At 41.5% G+C, this 16,388-nt stretch overlaps 1 protein-coding gene across 7 annotated transcripts in view; it reads right to left on the bottom strand.

Moving 5' to 3' along the window:
• Positions 1-16,388, bottom strand: part of osbpl6 (oxysterol binding protein-like 6) — a 160,024-nt gene that overhangs the window by 5,801 nt on the left and 137,835 nt on the right. For all 7 annotated transcript variants that reach the window (XM_059966756.1, XM_059966757.1, XM_059966754.1 and 4 more), the window contains 4 exons: positions 15,909-15,987; positions 11,456-11,600; positions 10,111-10,255; positions 5,166-5,292 (listed from right to left, as the gene is read on the bottom strand). In XM_059966756.1, coding sequence (XP_059822739.1) covers positions 5,166-5,292; positions 10,111-10,255; positions 11,456-11,600; positions 15,909-15,987 — 496 coding nt within the window. The remainder of the gene's footprint in view (positions 1-5,165; positions 5,293-10,110; positions 10,256-11,455; positions 11,601-15,908; positions 15,988-16,388) is intronic.

The following is a 16,388-nucleotide window of genomic DNA, read 5'->3' as shown; positions in this document are numbered from 1 at the left end:
TCGCAGATGAATATGCCCTAACCCACAAGACAAAGTTTTCCTCGAATAAAAGTTCCCAGAGAGACCGTGGGAACGATCGAGAAAGTCCGCCGGCTGAGGCAGAGGTCCCGCCGGAAGCTAGTGGTAAGGTTGAGGGGGAAAGGCCAGACGGCCAGAGATTTCCGGGCTTGACCTGTTTTAATTGTGGAAGGGGGGCGCATATTGCATCTCGGTGCTTTGCTCCGAGGAAAGAGACAGGAAAAGGGAAAGCAGCAGTCCCTATCGGATGTGTCGCGGTAATCAGTAAATCGACAAGAGAGCCCCGGATAGACAGAGTACGAGAAGGGTCTGAGACTTGTCTGTCACACGGAACCGTGTCTGTGAGGGAGGGAGACACACCAGTTCCCGTACGGATCTGGAGAGACACAGGGACTGAGCTGTCGTTGATCAGCAGTGAGGTACTAGAGTTTGGTTGAAAGACGAGAATGGTAGCTGTAAAGGGGATAAGTAAAGGGACAGAAATGGTGCCCTTACATAAGGTCATTATGGATTCTGAGCTGGTGTCTGGACCAGTTGAAATAGGGGTGCGATCAGAATTCCCAAGAACTGACACGGACGTCCTTCTCGGTAACGATTTAGCAGGTGGTAAGGTTTGGGCAGCCATGACGATGACAAGCCGGCCGGTGAGTGCTGCGGCCCTGCCCCTAGATTCCCAGATCCATCCCGCATGCGCGGTCACTCGCAGCATGTCGAGAGAGGCAGCTGAGAACGAGAGCAGTTTCAATTTGGCCGAGACGTTTCTACCGACCCTGTACAACAAGGGTTTAGAGGGTGGTAAAATGAAGAGTAGTAAAGTGAAAGAGGGTAAGGGAGAGGAGGTAGATCTGCCCTTAGCGAGGAGAAAGGTTCTAGAGGCAAAAAATAAAGATGAGGAACCGTTAGAGCGGTTAAGAGGTCCAGAGTTGGACAGGGATGATCTGTCTGGTTTGGCAGAACTGTTTGAAGAAGTTGAAAATTCTAAAGGTGTTCCCGATAATGGAATGAGGGCAGCCCTAGATGAAAAGGGTGCCCTTGCCTTGAAGAAGTCTGCTGGGTTGGCAGATGAGGTTGTTTCAGCCCCCGGGGTTGAGTTTATTCCGGAAGGGAGTTGCCCAGAGAGTACCTGGGAGGATCGGGGGAACTTAGAATTTGAAAAGGGTACGGGTATTGAAAGCCTGGAAGAGGCCAATGTCCCGTTTGAGTGTGTCCAAGATGGGGATGCACGTGGTACTGAATTTAGTAATGGAGCTCAGAAAAAGTCTGAGGTATTTGATTCAGTGGAACGAGACGGCCGTCCTTGTGGGTCAGATAGACTTGGTTCAGTGAAGAAAGGGTTAACCTTGGTAATAGTGGGAAGTGAGAGTTCCCAGGTGTTTGTGCTCGAAGGTGTGTTAAAAGTTAATGTGGAGTTCAAAAATGGGGAGATAAATATTATCATTGAAGGAAACGGGAAATCTGTAGTTCCCAAATCGAATGAAGAAATTTTAAACCCTGCAGATCGCTTACAGATTAAGCCGCGAGATAACCGCCCCCCCCCACCCGTGCTATTGTTATTCCACAGTGTGGTGTGAAAAGGCAGAATTTGAAATGCTGCTTGAGCCAAGAGGTCGAACTGAAAACACATAGCATGAAGGGTCCTGACGAGAGGGCTAGCCACCTGTAACATTAAAGAGCTGGGTGGAAATTCAGAAGATGGTCTAAGTTTGGGACACGGTGTTGATAAAATAATTCCTATGAAAAAGGCGGGCGAGGGTTTATCTCGCCACATTACCCCAGCTCCCCACGTGGGAACTCCCCAGAAAAGAGGCGATGGTTAAGGGGGACGCCATTTTTAAATAGCAAAGCTGGTTGTACGGGATTTCGACAAAGCATGTGAATAATAAAGACAACCCCCTGGAAGCCTGCCTGTTCAGTCTGAAAACGACCGAAAGATTAGTATTTACATAACCTTTTGTAGATGCACGTAAGCTAAGATCACACCTCCTTAGTTTTGTCGCTGAAGAAAAAAAATAAAATAGGTGGTTATTAAATTGAAGTCTGATGCTACAAGACTTTAGTACGGTACAAGATGTTAAGATATTAAAGAAAGTGACACTGTAATCGTTAACTGTTTAGATACTGAATTGAATGTATAACTGTATTACTCTGTAGAAAAAAAAACTTTGTTGTTGTGTTAGATTCTAACACCCTGTAAGACTCTGTATTACTTCATTTTTTTCTGATGGTAAAAAACTCGCTGAAGAAAGGGGGTGTTACGTCCGTAGCCCCCTCATTTGTGAGAATCGCAAGATCACTGTTGGGTTGGGTCAAGGGGCCCAGGAAATGGGAGAAGAGACGTGCAGACTGTCTCGTTTCCCCGGCGATGTAAAGCTACGGGACATGGCCATTGTCTCTTGGAGACCAATTTGTGGATTGAGATACTATGCTACGTGAACACCCTCAGGCAAAGTGGGCTGGTTGCGGGAGAGATTGCACCCCCCCAACCTGATTGACATCTACGACGCTGCGAGTCAGGATAAAAGAGGGTCTGTAGGAACAGTCCCTCAGACGCACCAGAAGAAACGTTAAGCGACCACGTAACAGCAGGAAGTCATCTGAAGGAAGCCACGTGCGTTCAGTTCCGTTGCTGGAATTGGTGGCTGGAACCACGGAAAACGGCTTTTAGCTAACAACGGGAAACCCACTCCCCTGACTCAATGGATTGGCATCATAAAAGACCTGGGCAAGTTTAAACCGCCTCGCTCTTAAACCCAAAACGCTGCAGCTTGAACGAACTAACAATGACTGTTACCTTTCCATCGGACAATACGTTATCCCCTAGACAACGATAGAGCTATTTCTTATTAGTTATTATTATACCCGCGCTTTAGATTTGGTATTGACGAAGTATCTTATCTGTATGTTTGCATTAATCTTATTTTTGTGCCCTTTATCAATAAATACTTTAAAAAATAGTACCATCAGACTTCAACGGACCTCTCTATTTTTGCTAGTAAGTGATCCAGTTATGGGATTTCATAACAATCGTATTGAATGCCAAGCCATAGTTGATAAAAAAAAAGCATCCTGATGTATGCATCTTTGCTGTTCAGGTGTTCCAGGGTTGAGTGAAAAGACAATGAGATGGCATCTGCTGTGGACCTGCTGTGCCGGCAGGCACATTGGAGTAGATCCAAGTCACTTCTGAAGCAGGTGTTGTTATGTTTCATCATCAATCTGAGTTATCACTGTGGATGTAAGTGCTAACAGATGATAGTCATTGAGGCAGGTTACTACGTTTTTCTTAGGCGCTGGTATGATTGAAACCTGTTTGAAGCTTAGGCAGCCAAAGTGAGAGATTGAAGATATTGGTGAACGCTCCAGCCAGTGATCAGCATGGGTCTTTAGTACTCAGCCAGCTACCCCATCCAGGTTAGATGCTTTCCGTGGGTTCACCCTCCTGAAGGAACTCAGAGACTGAAACTACAGGCATTACGATTTCCCGTGATGCCTCGCATTATGTTATAGGTGCAGTCATGTCACATGTTATGTGCGATGGAAGTGAATGCCTTTGCATCACGTTCCCTTACTGCTGCAGAGAAAAATTATACACGGATTGACAGAGAGGCCTCGAGTTTGGTTTAGTGTGTAAAAAGTTTCAACCAGTACTTGTACAGGAAAGCATTTACCCTCATTATTAATCATCAATCACTGGTGTCCATTTTCAATCCACAGAAGGGTGTTCCACTAAGGTCAGGAGTGTGAATGTACAGATGGGCTCGGTTTCTTAGAGAACGCAATTACAAGATTGAATTCTAGAGGACAACTAATCATGGAAATTCTGATGGTTGTCCCATTTACTCTTGGAAAAGGAAATACCTTAAATATTTACACCTTCTGACATAGCCTCCCTTAAAATGAAACTGAAAGTAAGATCTGTTCTGGGCTCCCGTCTTTCTCTTGCAATTAGTTTTATGTTTTGTAGTTTCAAAACACAAGACTCAGAATTCATAATGCCTTCATGAATAAAACACAAGAGAGCTGCAAATTGAGAGCAAGTCCTAAATTTTTTTCTCTATTACACTCTCAGGCAGCCTCTCCCAGTCATCAGCACAGGTGCACCACTAGGCTGTGTGCTTAGTCCCCTGCTCTGCTCGTGCGACTAAGCATAACTCTAGTGCCATGCTCAAGCTTGTTGATTACGCTGCTGTCGTTGGCCAAATCAAGGATGGTGATGAATCAGCATATAGGAGGGAGATTGAAAATCTGGCTGAGTGATGCCACAACAACATCCTCTTAATGTCAGCAAGACCAAAGGAGCTGATTATTGACTTCAGGAGGTGGAAACCAGAGTTTCATAAGCCAGTTCTCACCGGAGGATCAGAGGTGGATAAGGTCAGCAATTTTAAATCCTTTGGTGTTAGTATTTTGGAGGACCTGTTCTGGGCCCAGCATGTAAGTGCAATTATGAAGAGAGCACTGTAGTGCCTTTACTTGGGAGATTGTGGAGATTCAGCATGACATCTAAAAGATTGCCAAACCTCTACAGATGCATGGTGGAGAGTATTATGACTGGCTGCATCACAGCCTGGTATGGAAACACCAAAGCACTTTCATTGTTTGTCCATCCTTTTGGATTCTGTCCTTCATTGATTATACCATGGTTCTTGGTTTTACGATGTATATTCATAAGTGAAAGATTTTCAGGGTGTATATGGTGACATATATGCACATTGATAGTAAATTTACTTTGAACTTTGAACAATTTCCTCACAATGAGTGCTTTTGTATTTCTCTCCATGTCCACTATGTTTCCTAATTCTCACTACTTTAATCCCAGTGGAAATCAGGACTAATTGTTTAGTCTGGGAGTTGTTTTCTCACCTGCTAGTTTTATCACTGACATTTATATTTTATCTGCAGATAACATTCACCAGACTGCTCCCAGATCATACAAAACAAAGTTTATGAACTCAAGTTGAATCAGGTTTTGAAGCAAATACAACAAAATAAGCTCAACACCAGTCTTCATTTCCAGTGTGTACCTCACTGGAGATCGAGTTATTTACTCTGTACTAAATACAGCTTTCTGAACAAGTAGTTATTATCCACCAAGTCTGAATTCAGTATTCTATTTACTTTCGAAGTTAAATAATTAATTTATTTACCTTTGATCTGGTCTAAATCTAACATCAGTAGGTGGGAGGAACTCTTTCATCATAGGATCCAATTCATTCAGCTCAATTGCAAATCTAGTGAAGCCATAATACATGTCACTGTTCGTTGGCATGGAGCCTGCAAAATTAATAAAATATAGAATGAAATTGAGAACTGCTGTATTATTGACATGCAAACCAGGGATCAAACCATCTTGACTGCAACAAGACCTTGAGAAGCTAAATATTTATCATATTCTACTGCTTACTGTGTGTTATTCAAAGTGAAGCAAGAGAACATCAGAGGTTAATATTTGTTATTAGCAACTTTAAAATTTTGATAGTCTAGACAACCTGCTTATTCCAGATCATTTGTAACTGGCAAGTCATTACATTATTATTGAATAGTGTTTTACCTAAGTCTAAATGCCGTAATACATGGAATACCTTCACTTTTCACAGTTGACTTGTAGAGTGCTAATGGAGTGTGTGGAATGGGAACAGGCTCTTCAGCACCCTGTCCAGCCCAGCTGTGAAGCACCTCATCTCTCTTTCCAGCACATTTTCACTATTTCTGAGTCCAAGTGTGTCCAGTGCTCATCCAAATACTCGTTAAATGTTGTGATGGTACTTGCTTCCTCTATCCCTTGTTAAGTTTGCTCCAGAATCCAACTGGGTCAAATTCCCTCTAAATCTCCCATCCTTTACCTTAACCCTATGCCCTCTGGTTGTAGACACTACTGCGAGGGAAGATGTTTACCCAATCTATGTCCCTCACAATATAGCCCAATATAGCCATTCAGCCCAAGTCTGCTCCACCAGAACATCATGTGTGGGAGATTTTAATTTTCCACACATAGACTGGGAAGCCCATACTGTAAAAGGGATGGATGGATTGGAGTTTGTAAAATGTGTGCAGGATAGTTTTTTGCAGCAATACATAGAGGTACCAACTAGAGAAGGGGCAGTGTTGGTTCTTCTGTTAGGGAATGAAATAGTGTTGGAGAGCACTTCGGGTCCAGTGATCACAATGCCATTAGTTTCAATATAATTATGGAGAAGGATAGGACTGGACCCAGGGTTGAGATTTTTGATTAGAGAAAGGCTAACTTTGAGAAGATACAAAAGGATTTAGAAGGAGTGGATTGGGACAGTTGATTTTATGGGAAGGATGTAATAGAGAAATGGCAGTCATTTAAAGGTGAAATTTTGAGTGTACAGAATCTTTATGTTCCTGTTAAGTTGAAAGGAAAGGTTAAAAGTCTGAGAGAGCCATGGTTTTCAAGAGATATTGGAAACTTGGTTAGGAAAAAGAGAGAGATCTACAATAAATATAGGCAGCATGGAGTAAATGAGGTGCTCGAGGAATATAAAGAATGTAAGAAGAATCTTAAAGAAATTAGAAAAGCTCAAAGAAGATATTTGCTTTGGCAAATAAGGTGAAAATAAATCTGATGGGTTTCTACAGTTATATTAATAGCAAAAGGATAGTCAGGGATAAAATTGGTCCCTTAGGGAATCAGAGTGGATAGCTATTTGTGGAGCCGAAAGAGATGGGGGAGTTTTTGAACAATTTCTTTTCTTTGGTATTCCCTAAGGAGAAGGATATTGAATTGTGTAAGGTAAGGGAAACAAGTAGGAAACTATGACGATTAAAGAGTAGGAAGTACTGGCACTTTTAAGGAATATAAAAGTGGATAAATCTCCGGATCCTGACAGGATATTCCCTAGGACCTTGAGGGAGGTTAGTGTAGAAATAGCAGGGGCTCTGACACAAATATTTCAAGTGTCATTAGAAACGGGGATGGTGCCGGAGGATTGGCATATTGCTCATGTGGTTCCATTGTTTAAAAAGGGTTCTAAGAGTAAACCTAGCAATTATAGGCCTGTCAGTTTGACATCAGTGGTTGGTAAATTAATGGAAAGTATTCTTAGAGATGGTATACATAATTATCTGGATAATTAGGGTCTGATTAGGAACAATCAACATGGATTTGTGCGTGGAAGGTCATGTTTGACAAATCATATTGAATTTTTTGAAGAGGTTATGAGGAAAATTGACAAGGGTAAAGCAGTGGATGTTGTCTATATGGACTTCAGTAAGGCCTTTGACAAGGTTCCACACAGAAGGTTAGTTAGGAAGGTTCAATCATTAGGTATTAATATTGAAGTAGTAAAATGGATTCAACAGTGGCTGGATGGGAGATGCCAGAGAGTAGTGGTGGATAACTGTTTGTCAGGTTGGAGGCCGGTGACTAGTGGTGTGCCTCAGGGATCTGTACTGGGTCCAATGTTGTTTGTCATATACATTAATGATCTGGATGATGGGGTGGTAAATTGGATTAGTAAGTATGCAGATGATACTAAGGTAGATGGCGTTGTGGATAATGAAGTAGGTTTTCAAAGTTTGCAGAGCAATTTAGGCCACTTGGAAGAGTGGGCTAAACATTGGCAGATGGAGTTTAATGTTGATAAGTGTGAGGTGCTATATTTTGGTAGGAATAATCCAAATAGGACATACATGGTAAATGGTAGGGCATTGAAGAATGCAGTAGAACAGAGTGATCTAGGAATAATGGTGGATAGTTCCCTGAAGGCGGAATCTCATGTGGATAAGGTGGTGAAGAAAGCTTTTAGTAAGAGCATTGAGTATAGGAGTTGGGATATAATGTTAAAATTGTACAAGGCATTGGTAAGGCCGAATTTGGAGTATTGTGTACAGTTCTGGTCACCGAATTACAGGAAAGATGTCAACAAAATAGAGAGAGTACAGAGAAAATTTACTAGAATGTTACCTGGGTTTCAACACCGAAGTTACAGGGAAAGATTGAACAAGTTAGGTCTTTATTCTTTGGAGCGTAGGAAGTTGAGGGGGAACTTAATAGAGGTATTTTAAATTATGAGGGGGATAGATAGAGTTGACGTTAATAGGCTTTTTCCATTTAGAGGAGATTCAAACAAGAGGACATGAGTTGAAGGGTTTAAGGGTAACACGAGGGGGTATTTCTTTACTGAGAGAGTGGTAGCTGTGTGGAACGAGCTTCCAGTAGAAGTGATAGAGGCAGGTTCAGTATTGTCATTTAAAGCAAAATTGGATAGGTATATGGACAGGAAAGGAGTGGAGGGTTATGGGCTGAGTGCGGGTCAGTGGGACTAGGTGAGAGTAAGCATTTGGCACGGACTAAAAGGGCCGAGATGGCCTGTTTCCGTGCTGTAATTGTTATATGGTTATATATCATGGCTGATCCATTTCCCTCTTAACCCCATTCTCCCTCCTTCTCCCCATAACCTTTCACTCCCTGACTAATCAAGAACCTATCAACCTCAGTGAGACAGCTGCCTGTGGCAATGAATTCCACAGATTTACCACCCTCTGGCTGCAGAAATTCCTTCTTATCTGTTTTAAATGGTCGTCCCTCTATCTTGAGGATTTGCCATCTGGTCCTAGAATCTCCCACCAAAAGAAACATCCTCTTCGTATCCAACCTATCTTGTTCTTTCAACATTTGATAGGTTTCAATGAGATCCCCTCTTACTATTCTAAATTCCAGCAAGTTCAGGCCCAGAGCCTTCAATTGCTGCTCATATGATAACCTGTGAACCTCCTCTGAACCCTCTCCAATATCCGCACATCCTTTCTTAAATAAGGGGCCCAAAACTGCTCACAATACTGCAAGTGAGGCCTCACCAGTGCCTTATACAACCTTAGCATTACATCCTTGTTTTTATACTCCAGTCCCCTTAAAATTAATGCTGATATTTCATTTGCTTTCCTCACCACAGATTCAAACTTCAAATTAATTTTTAGAGAATCCTGCACGAGGACTCCCAAATCCCTTTGCACCTCAGTATCTCCCTATTTAGAACAGGGTTTCCTAACTTTTTTATGCCTTTCTTTATTCTTTTCTTTTTCCATATGTTTAATCATTAGTTATATTATGCAAATACAGTGCCCCAATTTAAATTTCCTCCCATCATTCCCCCCAAAGAAAAGCAATTATTTTAATAAGTAGAACAGGGCATCATTACAAATAAAAGTGTATTAAAACAAAGTTGCCTACAAGCTTGGCTTCAACATGGTTCCACTTCTACTACAGCATACAGTGCCCTGCCATGACTCTTCCCTTCCTCACAGAAGCAGTCTGAAGACAGAATACTAGATAACAGCACAAGTGACTAAAGGTAAACCCGTTAATAAGACACTAGCAGTGTAAAAAGTGGATACACTGACAGGGATGTTGAGGAACATTTGCACTTAAGAGTCTCCTTTGCACGTGTCAGCTCCCCCAATTCATCATAACTGCTGCAACGGGAGAGCAATTAGCAAACGTAAAATAAATTAAGATTTTTTAATATGTATTTTCTTAACAGAATGAAAATGGAATGGCTTGCAGCTGTAATATATTAAAATCAATATACTCATTGAATGCCAAAATTATATTCCTGTATTCCCAAAGCAAACAACAGAAATATTAGGGGGTAATTTTTATCTGGTTGATTTGAGACTGGACGGCTATTAACTCACTCCCCAGAGTTTACTGTTCTTTCTTTTTAATGGGCTTCCAACCAAGTTTATTTTAAAATCAGGCATGCGATCAGAACCTGCCACATTTACATTGGTCAGATCAGGTTGAGGATATTCATGTTACTGAATAGTGTTCTGATTGCTGAAATGTCAAATGATGTTATTTTGACTCACCAGCTTACCTCCACATAAAACAACTATCACACATCATAGCTCACTCATGAGTACAAGGCACCATGGTTGAAATGTAATCAACATTTGGGAACTACAAACAAAACGCTAAAGGCAAAGAAGCTGATGATATGGAGATGGCAATGCTGAAATGAAATGCCGGGTCTCAATCTTCCAAATAAAGTTTGTGTCATCAGTTCCCATTCTAGATATTAAACTCTAAAACATTTTGTTCGATTTAGCACTCAGCAGTGATTTCACCTGGTCTCCATATGCATTTAGCAGAGGGGGGAACTCCACAGTACAGCCCTTCATGCCACTTGCCAAAGAGCCGTCGTACCACTTTCCCTTCCTGATCCATCACAAACCCTTGAACTTCATTTACATTTGAACTCCAGTAACTTCCCTTTGCAAATAAAAAAACAGAATAATTGTTACTAATATGCTGATTCATCTAGTATTTCACATTTTTCTTAAACAAGCCAATATTTTACTCAATTTTTTTAAAAGCAACAAAAATCCATTAAATACACAAAGTTTAAGTGTTTGAAAAGTATTTGAGTTAATGGGCTACAGTGATGTCCAAAATCTCCAGCGTTAATGCCAATTTCCCAAAACACCACGTGTGCATCTGATAAATCCTCATTTCCAGAGGACTAGAATATAAAAGCAAGGGTGTAATGTTGAGACTTTACAAAGCACTGGTGAGGCCTCACTTGGAGTATTGTGAGCAGTATTGAGCTCCTTATCTTAGAAGGGATGTGCTGAAACTGGAAATGGTTCAAAGGAGGTTACCAAAAAATGATTGCAGGATTGAATGTCCTGTCATTTGAAGAGTGTTTGATGGCTTTGGGCCTACATTAACTGGAATTCAGAAGAATGAGGGGTGACCTCAACGAAACTTATCGAATGGTGAAAGGCTTTGATAGAGTGGATGTGGAGAGGATGGTTCCTATGGTGGGAGAGTATAAGACCAGAGGACACAGCCTCAGAATAAAGGGACGTCCTTTCAGGACTGTCATGGGGAGGAATTTCTTTAGCCAGAGAGTGGTGAATCTGTGGAAGTCATTGCCACTGGCAGTTGTGGAGCCAAGTTTTTTGGTATATTTAAGGCAGAGGTTGACAGATTCTTGATTAGTCAGAGCATGACGAGATACAGGAAGAAGGCAGAAGACTGAGGCTGAAAGGAAAACTGGATCAGCCATTATGAAGTAGCGGAACAGACTCCTATGTCTTAAGGTCTTAAATCAGAAGTTGCTAATTAAAAGAAAAGGTATTAGTCATTAATGAGGGAATGCTACAAACAAAAATCACTGAAAGAAAATACAGTAACAGTGCCTCTATAATTAGTTTTAACCAGTCTTCTAAATTAATTATTTTTCAATATAGCATCCATTGTATGTAGAATGAACAATTATCAATGTAATGCAGCCACAAGGCTAAGATCAAACGTATCTTTCAGCATGTCAAATCCAAACTTCACATTATAATTTCACAAGTTCAAAAGTATTGGCAATGGATCCACCTTGAATGATCATGATTAAGACGTTCTCTGAGGTAGCAAGCTTATCATTATTAGTAAGTTTATGTACATAAATGCAGTTACCTTAATGAAGCTTAGTTTACAAATGCACACATTGTTTTTTGTGTTCCTAATGGTAATTTCTCCATAGTGTTCGATCCAACGTTGCCCACTAAGAATGTTATGTATACAGGTGGTAACTTTATTCCATTCAAACTCATCTCCATATCTGAAATTCCAAATAAATTACTTCTTATTGCTTCAATGTATCCTGTATTTAACTGTTGTAAGGAAGAGACACACTTTCCCAGTGTTCACCAGGTTAATTCTTAACATGCTATAACAAACGATTCCATGTACTCCATATCGTTTGGTTACAGGGGCACATTATAGTAAATGCTCTGCTTAAAGGAAGAGAAGCAATGTACAGAAACATTTCCTGTTTACTCTGCTTAGAGATACATGTATTGAATCAATGCCACAGAACAAGGAGAGGGCGTAAACATTGAAAATAGTGTACGTCTAACAATCAAGTTTAGGGCAAAATTGAAGTTTTGCAAATAGCTATTATTATATAGCTGCATTCAATTTTGGAAGGGATAAACTATAAAAGGGTTAAAAACAAGATCAGTAATTAAATGTGTTAGATGCCTTTCTATTTCAAAATGATACCAGAGGCATGAACAAGATGTGGATTTGGGCCGGGACGCTTGCTGGTTCACTGCTGCAGTTTCTTTGTGTTATTGGCAAAGTCTACAAGGTGTGATGTAGCAGTTGTTTTTATTTTTTAGTTGGGATGCAGTGCAGAATGGGCCTTTCCAGCCCTTTAAGCTATGCTGGCCACCAATCCTCCAATTTAATTGTAGCCTTATCATGGGACAATTCACAATGATCAATTAACCTACCAAACGGTAGACCTTTGGACTATGGGAGGAAACAGGAACATCTGCACAGTCACAGGGAGAACATACAACCCCCTTACAGGCAGTGGTGAGAACTGAACCCATGTCAGCTGTACGATAAACCATTATACTAACCACTACACTACCACTGCATTCTAAGAAGTATATTTTCCAGAACTTTGGTGCTCTATACAAATGTACCTGGTTGACATTCTCTCGCTATAAAACATGACTGGAGAATGAGAAAGGGGAACACTGAACAGGACAATTTCCCAGAATGAACAGGAAATGGATAGAACAGCTCTCAGTGGAAGTCATATCAGGGAAATTTTCACCCTCCTGAAATGCAGTGAGTTATAGCTTTTCAGATCTATGCCCAATGACCATCATGCTTCTGATTATATCTGACATCTTGCGGTTATGACTGCAGTAGCAGCATCAGTGAAAGTGGCTGTGACACTGAACTTCGGTGTGCCAAGAAACACAATTTAGAGCAGGAAACATTTTCAACAATCACCATTTGTCATTTTACATGGTGTAAAGTAGGTAACTCTTTAAAATACTGAAACAAATTAAGTGCTAATAATTAGTTTAAGAAACATAGAAAACCTACAGCACAATACAGGACCTTCGGCCCAAAATGCTGTGCCAAACGTGTACTTACTTTAGAAATTACCTAGGGTTACCCATAGCCCTCTATTTTTCTAAGCTCCATGTACCTATCCAGGAGTCTCTTAAAAGACCCTATCGTATCTGACTCCCCCACCGTCGCTGGCAGTCCACTCCACACACTCACCACTTTCTGCATAAAAACTTACCCCTGACATCTCTTCTGTACCTCCTTCCAAGCACCTTAAAATTGTGCCCTCTTGTGTTAGCCATTTCAGCCCTGTGAAAAAGCCTCTGACTATCCACATGATCAATGCCTCTCATCATCTTATACACCTCTATCAGATCACCTCTCATCCTCTGTCACTCCAAGGAGAAAAGGCCGAGTTCACTCAATCTATTCTCATAAGGCATGCTCTCTAATCCAGGCAACATCCTTGTAAATCTCCTCTGCACCCTTTCTATGGTTTCCACATTCTTCCTATAGTGAGGTGACCAAAACTGAGCACAGTACTCCAAGTGGGGTCTGACCAGGGTCCTATACAGCTGTAATATTACCTCTCGGCTCTTGAACTCAATCCCACAGCTGATGAAAGCAATACACCGCATCCCTTCTCAACCACACAGTCAACCTGCGCAACAGCTTTGAGCATCCTATGGACGGACTCCAAGATCCCTCTGATCCCTCTGATCCTCCATCTTACCATTAATGCTATATTCTGCCATCATATTTGACCTACCAAAATGAACCACTTCACACTTATCTGGGTTGAACTCTATCTGCCACTTCTCAGCCCAGTTTTAAATTCTATCGATGTCCCACTGTAACCTCTGACAGCCCTCCACACTATCCACAACAAACCCAACCTCTGTCATCAGCAAATTTACTAACCCAACCCTCCACTTTCTCATCTAGGTCATTTATAAAAATCATGAAAAGTAGGGGTCCCAGAACAGATCCCTGAAGCACACCACTGGTCACCGACCTCCAGGCAGAATATGACCATTCTACAACCACTCTTTGCCTTCGGTGGGCAAGCTAGTTCTGGATCCACAAAGCAGTGTCCCCTTGGATCAATCCCATGCATCCTTACTTTCTCAATAAGCCTTGCATGGGGTACCTTATCAAATGCCTTGCTGAAATCCATATACACTACATCTACTGCTCTACCTTCATCAATGCGTTTAGTCACATCCTGAAAAAATTCGATCAGGCTCGTAAGGCACGATCTGCCTTTGACAAAGCCATGCTGACTATTCCTATTCATATTATGCCTCTCCAAATGTTCATAAATCCTGCCTCTCAGGATCTTCTCCATCAACTTACCAACCACTGAGGTACGACTCACTGGTCTATAATTTCCTGGACTATCTCTACTCTCTTTCTTGAATAAAGGAACAACATTTGCAACCCTCCAATCATCCAGAACTTCTCCCATCCCCATTGATGATGCAAAGATCATCACTAGAGGCTCAGCAATCTCCTCCCTCACCTCCCACAGTAGCCTGGGGTACATCTCGTCCAGTCCTGGTGACTTATCCAACTTGATGCTTTCCAAAAGCTCCGGCACATCTTTTTTCTTAATGTCTATATGTTCAAGCTTTTCAGTCCACTGTAAGTCATCCCTACAATCGCCAAGATCCTTTCCTAAAGTGAACACTGAAGGAAAGTTTTCATTAAGTACCCCCGCTACCTCCTCCGGCTTCATACACACTTTTCCACTGTCACACTTGATTGGTCCTATTCTCTCACATCTTATCCTCTTGTTCTTCACATACTTGTAGGATGCCTTGGGGTTTTCCTTAATTCTGTCTGCCAAGGCCCTCTCGTGGCCCCTTCTGGCTCTCCTAATTTCATTCTTAAGCTCCTTCCTGCTAGCCTTATAATCTTCTAGATTCATATCATTTCCTAGTTTTTTGAACCTTTCATAAGCTCTTCTCTTCTCCTTGACTAGACTTACAACAGCCTTTGTTCACTGCAGATCTTGTAACCTACCATTCTTTCCCTGTCTCATTGGAACGTACCTACTCAGAACCCCACACAAATATCCCCTGAACATTTGCCACATTTGTTCGGTACGTTTCCCTGAGAACATCTGTTCCCAATTTATCCTTCCAAGTTCCCCTCATAGTTCCCCTTACTCCAATGAAATGTTTCCCTAACTTGTCTGTTCCTATCCCTCTCCAATGCTATGGTAAAGGAGATAGAATTGTGAACACTATGTCCAAAATGCTCTCCCACTGACACCTGACCAGGTTCATTTCCCAATACCAGATCAAGTACAGCCTCTCCTCTTGTAGGCTTATCTACATATTGTGTTAAGAAACCTTCCTGAACACACCTAACAAACTCCACCCCATCTAAACCCCTCACTCTAGGGAGATGTCAATCAATATTTGGGAAATTAAAATCTCCCACCAGAACCACCTTGTTATTATTACTCCTTTCCAGAATCTGTCTCCCTATCTGCTCCCCGATGTCCCTGTTACTATTGGGTGGTCTATAAAAAAACACCCAATAGAGTTATTGACCCCTTCCTGTTCCTAACCTCTACCCACAAAGACTCAGTAGACAATCGTTCCAGGACTTCCTCCTTTTCTGCAGCTGTGACACTATCTCTGATAAGCAGTGCCATGCCCGGACCATTTTTGCCTCCCTCCCTGTCCTTTCTGAAACATCTGAAGCCTGGCATTCTAAGTAGCCATTCCTGCCCCTGAGCTATTCAAGTCTCTGTAATGGCACAACATCATAGCTCCAAGTACTGATCCAGGCTTTAAACTCAAGCACTTTGTTCATGATACTCTTTGTATTAAAACAGACACATCTGAAACCATCAGTCTGAGCGTGTCCCTTCTCTATCACCTGCCTGTTCTCCCTCTCACACTGCTTACAAGCTTTTTCTATTTGTGAGCCAACTGTCCCTTCCTCCGTGCTAACAATTAATGCTGACACTTTGAGTGGGAAGCATAAATATTACAGTTTGCCCCACCTGTTACGTGATAAAACATTTACACTTAAAACTCACTTTGGCAGCAGGACATTCACTCTTCCCACGGGAAGTATTTCCATAGATTTGCCCCAGAATTTATTCTTCCATCTGACATCTACAATAAAGAAGTTAATAACATTAAAACTAAAATGTTAAGAGAGGCATAAATTGAATTTAAACTGAAGTTTTTTTGTAACCAAATCTTCACATGAAAGAAACTTGAAAGGGAATTTATTTAATGAGCTTGCTAATTGTGACAGGGTTTGCCATCAAAATGGCACTGTTAGGTAATAGCTTTCACATTTTGGACTGATGGACTGCACCACCGGAAAGGAGTAACTTGATAAGTTCTGGGGCCACTGTGCACTGTGTGCACACGCATGCACAGTGTTGTAATATCACAAGCAGGTAATATCATCCTCTTGTTCTTAATTTGAATTTGGTCTGATCAGATGTGACTTTGTAGTCAAGAAACATTAGGAAACTTTTTGAAAGAAGAGACTAAGCAGTAAGTGC

This window comes from Hypanus sabinus, chromosome 4 (genome assembly GCF_030144855.1).
Source record: "Hypanus sabinus isolate sHypSab1 chromosome 4, sHypSab1.hap1, whole genome shotgun sequence".
NCBI classification, from domain to species: domain Eukaryota; kingdom Metazoa; phylum Chordata; class Chondrichthyes; order Myliobatiformes; family Dasyatidae; genus Hypanus; species Hypanus sabinus.
Note: the sequence above shows the minus strand (reverse complement) of the source record. Positions and strands in the feature narration are given on the sequence as shown.